Source organism: Lethenteron reissneri, unplaced genomic scaffold (assembly GCF_015708825.2).
Source record: "Lethenteron reissneri isolate LAM-NWPU_2019-01 unplaced genomic scaffold, ASM1570882v1 scaffold_1238, whole genome shotgun sequence".
In the NCBI taxonomy this organism is placed as follows: Eukaryota; Metazoa; Chordata; class Hyperoartia; order Petromyzontiformes; family Petromyzontidae; genus Lethenteron; species Lethenteron reissneri.
This window is the reverse complement of record NW_026890935.1, coordinates 33,697-43,250: the sequence shown is the minus strand read 5'-3', so window position 1 is coordinate 43,250 and position 9,554 is coordinate 33,697. Positions and strand designations below refer to the sequence as shown.

The following is a 9,554-nucleotide window of genomic DNA, read 5'->3' as shown; positions in this document are numbered from 1 at the left end:
GTGTGTTAGTAAGGCACTAGTTTTACGCTGTGTGTCGGTGTGTTAGTAATGCACTAGCTTCATGTCGAGTATCGGTGTGTTAGTAAGGCACTAGTTTTACGCTGTGTGTCGGTGTGTTAGTAAGGCACTAGTTTTACGCTGTGTGTCGGTGTGTTAGTAAGGCACTAGTTTTACGCTGTGTGTCGGTGTGTTTGTAAGGCCGTGCAAGTGGAGTGCAGCAGACGGGCTTTGCAGCCCTCTACTGACCCACCCAGTCTTTTATCTTTCCCCATTGCAACGTGCGTCCAGGTGTCTGTCATGCATCGGAGACGCTTGCTGTTTTTTTACATTGGCCATTTGTGCGAAGGCAAGCATCCCACACGATCCGCCACGGTTTGTGCGAATGTGATCCGTGGTTTGTTGAGTCGGTGTGTGTGTGTGTGACCAAGGAGCGGTGCGCGTAGCGGTCAGCGCGCCGCGCTACGAACCCAGCCACCCGAGTTCGCTTGCCGCTCGCGGACAACACCGGCGTGACCCGTTATCTGAACCGGTCCTGGGCCTCCCCGAGGACGACTCGGCCTCACACGAGTACCCAGTGTGTGGCGTGTAGCAAGCGTCGCCACGTGGGGAGACAAAGTCGGCCGGGCGTGGTGCCGGCCACCCACCCAATAGTCTGTTAAGGCTCCACGTGGGGGGGGGGGGGGGGTCTTTGTCTTGTTTTGTTAACCTCAATGCGCGTGCGTGCGCGTGCGTGGTGTCTCGTGCAGGTAATCTGGAGACGTTCAAGAAGGAGTCGTTTGTGCTGAAGGAGGGAGCCGAGTACAAGATCAAGATTAATTTCAAGGTGAGACCACGGGTTTGGGCGGTGATGGACGGTGGCGGGGGGGGGGCAGGAGCGGGGGGGGAAGGTGGGGGAGGGAAGGTGGGGGGAGGTGGATAAACCCTCGCGATCGGTGTTGGAAATGTGCCGCTGTGCGACGATACGCCACAACAGGCACGGCCATCGGCTCCGTGTGCCTAGCGGTACCGGTCCGTGTTCGCCGATGTTTCTGCAGCGAGTGCGAGAGGTGTGCGCGGGTGTCTGTGTGTGGTAGTGGTAGCGGTTAGCGCTTCGCCGCGCTATGAACCTGGCGGCCCGAGTTCGATTCCCTCTCACGGCCAACGCCGGTGACTATTATCTGAACCGGTCCTGGGCCTCTCCTAGGTCGACTCGGCCTCAAATGAGTACCTGGTGCGGTGTGTACACATCACCACTAGGGAGACAAAGGCGGCTGAGTGTGGTGCTGGCCACCCACCCCCTCGTGTGCCGTGCCGGCCTTGATAGGTGCTAGTCGCTAACAGCACTTGCCCCAACAGTCGGTTAAGACTATGGGGGAGGGGGGGGGAATCTTTGTCTTTAGTGTGAGGATGTGTAATCTTAGTCCCTTGTCAGCCATCTCAATTCATTCAAACCTTGGCACCCTGGGTCTGTCCTGTGACCTCCTGCCAGCGGGTGCTCGACACTTCACATCGCCAGGTGCATCGCCAGGTGCACCTGGCCTGGCGCAGGCACCTGGTGACGGTCACCGTCACACGCGCACATTCGTGTACACGCGCACGCATTTACGCGCAAACTACACACACGCAAAGACTAAGTTCCCCCGTATAGGCATTTGGGGCAAGTGCTCTTAGCGAGCACCAATGAAGGCCGACACGGTGCACTGAGAGGGTGGTGAGTGCCACTAAGTACTCATTTAAGACCGAGTCGACCTAAGGGTGGCCCAGGACTTGTTCAGATATTCGCCACTGTTATTGACTGAGCGAGAATCGAATTCAGGTCGCCAGGGTTGGTAGCGCAGCGCCGCTAACCACGACACTACCGCTCCCCGTGCACGCTTGCATACACGCACGCAGGAAATGCAGCAGCAGCAACAACAACCCAATCGTCATTCGCACACAAACACACGCACGTGTACGCGTGCGTTCGCTTATTCCCGTCAGCAGCACCCGCGATTCCGGTAACGGGAACGTAGTTCACAGCGCAGGACTTGGACCCTTATAAGCGCACGTAGAGCGGCAATAAAATAATAAAAAGTGGCTCGTACAGCAAACCAGGGTCTCGCCCGGCGGCCGTAAATATAAAAAGTAAACATTCTAGGCCATTAGCCTCCTCGGCCTTGGGGGACGAAACATTTTCCCGGCAGCGTTTTGTTCGCTTTGTTGAAGCGGCCAAACTCCGGGAGGCCGGTTTTTGACTTCGACGAGTCTCATCGGCCTACGAAACGAAAATAATGCCACAGCGACGATACCGCGAGCAATGACGATAACGCAAGTACCTTCGATTCCGTGAGCAGCGGCGGTACCGCCAAGTAGCGACGATACCACGAGCAATGATGGTAACGCAAGTCCCTTCGATACCGCGAGCAGCGATGGTCCCGCGGCAGTCTCGTGGCGGTGCGGTCCCTCCCGTTGAGAGTCGTCTGCCTGCGCGTCTCGTTTGCAGGTGAACCGTGAGATCGTGTCCGGCCTCAAGTACATCCAGCAGACGTACAGGAAAGGCGTCAAGGGTGAGTCCGCGCACTCATCATCCCTCCCTCCCTCCACACGGTGGTAGGTAAAATAAGTACCGATTTGGTTGGGAAGTCGACAAACTGCCCGCCCCACCTCCCGCCATAGAAATGTAGAATTTCCACCACAGTGCCAATGCTCCTCCAGTGATTATTTGAGCAGCAGGAGATCTGCTTTAAATAGAACAACCGCTACTACAACAACCGCTACTACAGCAACAACCAATACAACGGCAACCGCTACTACAACAGAAACAACCGCGACTACAACAACTACTACAACAACAACCGCTACAACAATAACAACAACTGCTACAACAACAACCAGCCACAAGGAATCGGCACTCGAGAAAAAATATCTTACAGTCCTTGGGGGCTCGTTTGAATGGGAAGTCTAAGATTTTGAAACGTTTACAGTAATTGGCTGCTATAAATGTCCACGCGATAAGCCACTTTAATTGTGCAAACATCATTTGTGGCCAGGTCGCTTCTTAAAAAGAGCTGTTATAGCTCAGTGAGCTTTATCTGCTTTTTTGTGTTTTATTTGTTGTCCTTTTCCCGGCACCTACAATTGGCACGGTTGGCTACGTGTGGTGCGAAAGAAGTTGAACGAATGTACACACAGTGCGGGAGAAACGGTGAACCTCGTCGGAGAGAACGCCACGCTTGCCAGGCACAGTGTCTTCAAGTACCTGGGCCTGGATCCCAGGGTTGTTATCGCCCTTCTCTGCTCGGTGTCTCCGACTTGAGAATTTGTCTCGGACCCCCGAAATCTCGTCATCATCGTCATCATCGCCACCGTCGTCGTCATCGTCATCATCATCACCATCATCATTGTCGTCATCTGTTAGCGACGAACGGGGCATCACGAATTCCTGCTGCCGCTGTTGTTTTTACGCGCCTCGTGAAATTTTAAAAAATTGTATCTGGTTATTGTGCCCCCCCCGTGTCAACCCCCCACCCATCTACCCCTCCCATCTCTACCCCCCCCCCCCCTTGGCACCCCGCAGTGGACAAGACGCACTACATGGTGGGCAGCTACGGTCCGCGCGGCGAGGAGTACGACTTCACGACCCCGCTGGAGGAGGCGCCCAAGGGGTTGCTCGCCCGCGGCACCTACAACGTCAAGTCCCAGTTCACCGACGACGACCAGCACGACCACCTCTCCTGGGACTGGAACATCACCATCAAGAAGGAGTGGAAGGACTGAGCGGTGGCGGCGGCGTTGTCGGGGGGGGGAGGGGAGAAGGAGGAGTAGAGGGGAGATGGTGGGGGAGGGTAGGGAGGGAAGGAGGAGTAGGATAGATGGGGGGAAGGAGAGAGATGGGGGGAAGGAGAGAGGAGAGGGGAAGGAGGAGGGAAGGGGTGTTCCCGGCAGGGCTTAATTTCAACCGGTATCTTCGTGCGCATCACGAAAAAAAAAGACTCGCATGTGTACGTGCTGACGACGCTGTTGCTTTGCACATCTTTAGTGTACGGCTCTTGACTCGACGCACGGTACCCACGCACACGGCGTGCGCGAGCGGTGACGGCGATTGTCAGGGGTCGCGGTTCATGCGGAATTTTCGCACCAAGCGTAAATTCTATTAAAAAAAACTAATTTCAACTCGGTTCCTCGTTTCTGATACTTGCCGGCGGTGATGTCACCACCGCCGCCGGACGGCGACGCCCCACGGCCCTTTGCGCTCGCGATCCGCCAACTTCCCGTTCGTGCTGCCATCTTGTAAAACCACCGCCTTGTAGCCGCGCGCCGCCATCGGCCGTGCAGGTGACGAACGAGCGATGGTTTTATCGGCTCGAACCTTTCGGGCCGACGACTCCGTCGGGTCTTTCGTTTTTCTCTCGGATGACGCGCCGCGATGGTTTTCTGATTTGGATTTTCGTCATTTCTCTGCGAAACTCGTCGGGACTGAGAACGCCACGTTCACCAGGCGTGTGCCGTGTCTGCAAGCAGCTGGGCTTGGATGCGAGGCTTCTTATCGTCCTCCTCTGCTCGCTGTCTCTGACTTGAGAATTCATCTCGGACCCCCGTACTCCCACCGCCGTCACCACCGTCAGCTCGTTAGCGACGAACGGGGGGGGGGGGGGGGGGGGGGCCTTCGGAATTCCTGCCACCGGTTTTTGTTGTTGTTTTTGCCGTCGCAAACATCACTCGGGTAGCCGTCACCGGAGAATTCTACTTTTTAGTTTGCGTCGGTGACCCAGATAATAATATTTCCGCGCCCGGTACACTGCGTCCAGTATTTTTCTCCTCGCTGTTGCCGTGGCTTTTACACCACTAGCCGACGCGTGCCTAACTCTGGCGCAGCATGCCAACAACACGGAGACTGAAAAAAGAAATATTTCATTTTGAGAAATTAAACCCTGCTTGTTGTTACTGCATGGTCAGTGCGGGGGGGAGGGAAGGGGGAGAGTGTGCTTCGCATGGCGTGTGTGTGTGTGTGCGTGTGTGCGTGCGCGCATCCGCGAGTCTTTGTTAATCGTCGTAGCTGGTAACTCGGAGGGGGGGGGGCATGGTTTGGAGTCTGCGGCTCTTAATTGTTTCCATGGTCCGGACGCCCTCCGCTCTTGACTAACGATACAAATCATCGCTGCTGCCGTCGCTCGCTCTCGATATTTTGCATTCTGAAAGCATTCCAGCAAAACCCCGTCGCCTTATGATTTTTCGACGATGTTTCTAACCGTTACCACTGGGGTTTTCTTTTTGTTTAAATATCCATTCCTCTATCTGCTTTGCGTTTGCTCGTTTTTATTTGCGTTATTGTCGGTGTGTGTGTGTGTGTTTGCGTGTGTGTTTTGAACTTTCAAGTCCCGTCGGTTAAAAACGACTTCTAACTGCAACTGACTACTGCTAACGCGTCAAACTTAAATGGGCTATCGACTCACAGGGCCAGCACCCACGTGGTCTGGGAAAAGGGGGCAGGGAGAGGGAGGGCAGCACCATCCCCCATTGTCTCGATGACCACGCCTCCAAACTCAAAGCACCAATAGCAGCCTCCTCCCATTGTCCCTCTAGCTCTGCCCCCTCAAACTCAAAGCACCAATAGAAATCCTCCCATTGTATCGCCTCTCCCCATTGGCCAGACGCCTCCTCCCAGTCAGCGAACGAGCTCGCACCCCCCGCGTTACCATTGGCTGGTGCCCTGTGCAGCTGTGGAGTCGATGGTTCCACGGTGGCGAGATGTTCACCACCTCACCTGGTCTACAGGAGGACGTGGGTTCGATCCAAACCCCTTGACGCCTGCTGCTGTATATTTGGAGTTTGCGTGTTCTCCCTGTCGCTCCCCGTGATCGCGTGGATTTGTTTTTTTTCTCCTGGTCCTCCACATTTAGAATCAACATTGTGCATTTAGAGTGTTTTGGCTGTCTGTACATTTCCGCGTAATGAGAAAAGCCACTTCGTCGAGCTATCATTTGTGATGGCCAGGCCGATTCTTAAAAAAAAAGCTATACAGTTCAGCGGGTCTTACCTGGTAAAGTAAATAAAAAATAGTTTAGTTTTAGAAACGAGTGTCCCATTCACTTTAGCAGGGTTACAGGCGCAGCCCTGCAATAGCTTGGCTCACCCCACTTGGTGGAATGGCTCCCACTGGAGGGAGCTCCTCGAGAAGAGGGTGATTTGGTCTACTCTTTCACATTGACCGAGACGCGTTGGAAGAGCCACCTTTTCGATGAATCGGGGTTTAAAGTGACCTCCATTGTCGCTTGCGTTGAAACCTCGATTGCGTTTCCGAATCACTTTCAATAATAATCGCGGATTATACTCGACGCCAAATGGCTGAGCAACCGCTGGGCGAAATGCGGTGCTGTTCGATTCACGTTTGGACAATTGATGGGGACATTGATTTACAAATTGTGGATTCACCATTCCCGTGTGGTGATACAAGCTCGAGGCCAAGTCTGCTTGGTGCTCTTTAATGTTTGCTTTAATTACCTCTCAAATAAATGCGTTGATGACGTAACTAATGAGAATGCAACACATTCGTCAACAACAACAACAGCAATCAATTCCACGATCTGCCTAATTGTATTCGGTCCTTTTACGGCAACTGTTGTTGACAAATGTGTTGGGAGCATCGAAGCCAAATTCCATCGCGCGATCACGGGCGGGGAAGTGGACAGCGAGAGTCCAATCAATGGGACACGCACGTGATTCGTTTCGTCCGACCGCAGGTGGGATTCTGCCTCGTCAGGCTATGAGGCAGACAGCAGACAGCCCCCCCCCAGAAAGGCAACAACAACAACAACAAAATCGGTCGCTGTGCACAACCAACACAAGAAGTGAAACCGAACCGCAAAATCTTACAGCAGTCGCCGGATCGCAAGACGCGTGCCCCGGGTGTTCATTGCCTCGTCTTGTGCACGCGAGGTCTGTGGGTTCGATCGTGGCCCTGACCGTCTGCTGCATAAGTTGCATGGACGGTTTGCGTGTCTGTCTCTCTATCTCTCTGTGTGCCGTGGTCGCGTGGATTTTTCTCCGGGCTCCTCCGGGTTTCCCCCCCCCCCCCCTCCACATTTAGAATCGACATCACGCGTTTTAGTGTATTTGGCCACTGCTATTCCCGCGTGATTATAAGCCACTTCGTTGAGCTATAATTTGTGATAGCTATGTTGCTCAGCGGGCGAAATAAAAATAAAAGTTTCGTTTTAATAATTTAGTAAGACGCACCTACTTGACACAGCGCCGCACCAACCCCTCTCAACAACAACATCAACAACATCGAGCCTCGTTTGTGCCCGAGTGCCAACACAGTTACACGTCTCGTCTCGCGCGCACCCCCCACCGGATTATCACAATCGCACGGCACCACGCACGCCACAACTTGTGCTAGAAATCCAGCGGGTGGCGAAAGTGCGTCCATTCATAATCCGCCGAAGGAATCGAGCCAGCGGTCTTGCAAACACAAAAAAAGATTTCCCGATCCGGAGATCGTTTCCATCCTCGAACCCAGTGGTTCTTCACGAATGTTCACATTGGGGGGGGGGGGGGGTGGGACAGGGGCGACTTTCGCCGGTAGGACGTCAATCTGTGTGAGGAGGGCCGCGACACAATTTGAAAACCATTTGTTGGAGTTTGACAGCGGCACGATGATGATGATGGGGGGGGGGGGTATCACAAGGCGTGTGCATTGTCGGGGTGGCCCGCTTGAGAGGCAGCGAGGGGGCCGCCAGTGTCCCCGCGAGACTTGCAATGAAGAACACCGCTCTCAGCGCCCCCCCTCCCCCTTCCTTCGTCTCTTCTCCCAGCTCGTCCCCATGCGTGCTCCATCCTCGTGCGCCCCGCTCCTCTCTACAACATGCGTTACTGCATCCCCCCCCCCCCAAACCTCACCCCCAAATCGTCCTCGGCTGCGTCCATGTGACAGCAGCAGCAGTGGAGGACCCCCCCTACCCCCTCTGCCCCCCCCTTCCCCCTCCGCCCCCCCCCCTTCCCCCTCCGCCTCCCCCTTCCCCCTCGGGCCCATACCCATCGTCGTGTGTGGATGTCCGCGTTGTGGTTGCTGGTCATCGTCGTGGTGGTGGTGGTTGATGACGCATCGCTTGCTCGTTCGTGATTTCGTTTCGGGTGCAGAGCCAGGAGGAGGAGAGGTTGGGGGAGATGATGGGAGATCAGTGTGGGGGGGGTGTTGGTTCATGAGAGATGTTTGGGGGGGGTCCACCCCCCCCCCCCGCCGCCTCCTGGTTGATGTTGTCCTCCTGTGATCATGTCCCTTGGGCTCCCTACTTCCTCTTGCTGCCTGGTGCGTTACCGCGGTGAAGGATGTCAATAAAGAACCGGAGTTGGGTCCGTCCGTGCTCTCACGATCGCCTGCATTCTCCTCCTCCTTTGCCCCCCCCCCCCCCCCTCGGTTCCGATTCGAAGTGAGCGGCAGGTCGTCGAGCGCGGGCTGCAAAGAAATAAAATGGCCCAAAGCTCCCTTAACGGACAGCAACAAGCGGCACTAGTTGTGGGCGCCGCTAGGAGATGTTAACTACCTCGCCTGGTTACAGGAGGGTCGTGGGTTCGATCCCGACCCCTTGGCGCCTGCTGTAGATTTGGAGTTTGCGGTGTCTCTCTCTGCCTTGGTCAACGTGGATTTTTCTCCGGGTCCTCCGGTTTTATTCTCTCCACGTTGAGAATTAAAATCGCGCCTTTTAGAGTGTTTGGCTGCGTTAAATGTCCACGTGATTCTAAGCCACTTCGTTGAGCTGTCGTTTGTGGACAGGTGGCTTCTGAAAAAGAGCTCTGCAGCTCCGTGGGCCTTACCTGGTAAAATACGAAAACTTAGTTTCGTTTGAGTAATCACCCGGCCGCATGGCTCGGCGATAGTGAGTTGAGCGGCTTACAATCGAGAGGATTGATACGATGAGTGACAACTTTGTGTGGAAGTCAACATAGGAATGTGGATGAATGGACTCACCCCCGTCATAAGAACGTGGAATGTCGACCACTGGCTCAAGGGCTGTACACAGACGATGAGTGCCGTATCATGGCTCGTCAGAGCAGGGCACCACTTTTGCGTCACTCGGTAAAGGGTTACTGGATGCAGGGTTACTAGGTAAGGAAACACTTTGTTGAACTGAGGTAGTTTGTAAGAACCTGCTAACACGAGAGGCGATGTTGGGTGTGAGCGAGTTCAAAAGTGGATCGGTGAGGGGAAAGAATGGTTGTGACCTGCAGTGTGGTGGGTGAGTGGGTGAATGAGTGAGTGTGTGAGTGAGTAAATGAGCTGGAGAGTGAGTGAATGAGTGGGTGGCTGAGGGAGGGAGGGAGTGGCCGAGTCAGGGGGTGAATGAGTTGGTGAGTGAGTGAATGAGTGGCACAGTTAGGGGGCAAATGCGCTGGTGAGTGTGTGGTTGAGTGAGCTGGTGGGTAAGTGAATGAGTTTGTTAATTGAGTGAGTGAGTGGCTGAATAAGGGGGCGAGTGGTTGAGTGAGGAGTGAGCGAGTTGGTGAGTAAATGAGTGGCTGAGTGAGGGGGTGAATGAGCTGGTGAGTGAGTGAAAAAGTGGGTGAGGGAGTGAGTGGTTGAGTGAGTGATACTTTGG

At 54.6% G+C, this 9,554-nt stretch overlaps 1 protein-coding gene across 1 annotated transcript; it reads left to right on the top strand.

Annotated features, from left to right (window-relative positions):
• Window positions 1–697: 697 nt before the first annotated feature.
• Window positions 698–8,328, top strand: LOC133361780 (rho GDP-dissociation inhibitor 1-like; the record flags this gene model as incomplete). Its single annotated transcript, XM_061580774.1, has 3 exons — window positions 698–823; window positions 2,462–2,525; window positions 3,536–8,328. Coding segments are annotated over 3 exons (390 nt in total), but the record flags the coding sequence as incomplete, so codon positions are not given.
• Between the last annotated feature and the right edge of the window lie 1,226 nt (window positions 8,329–9,554).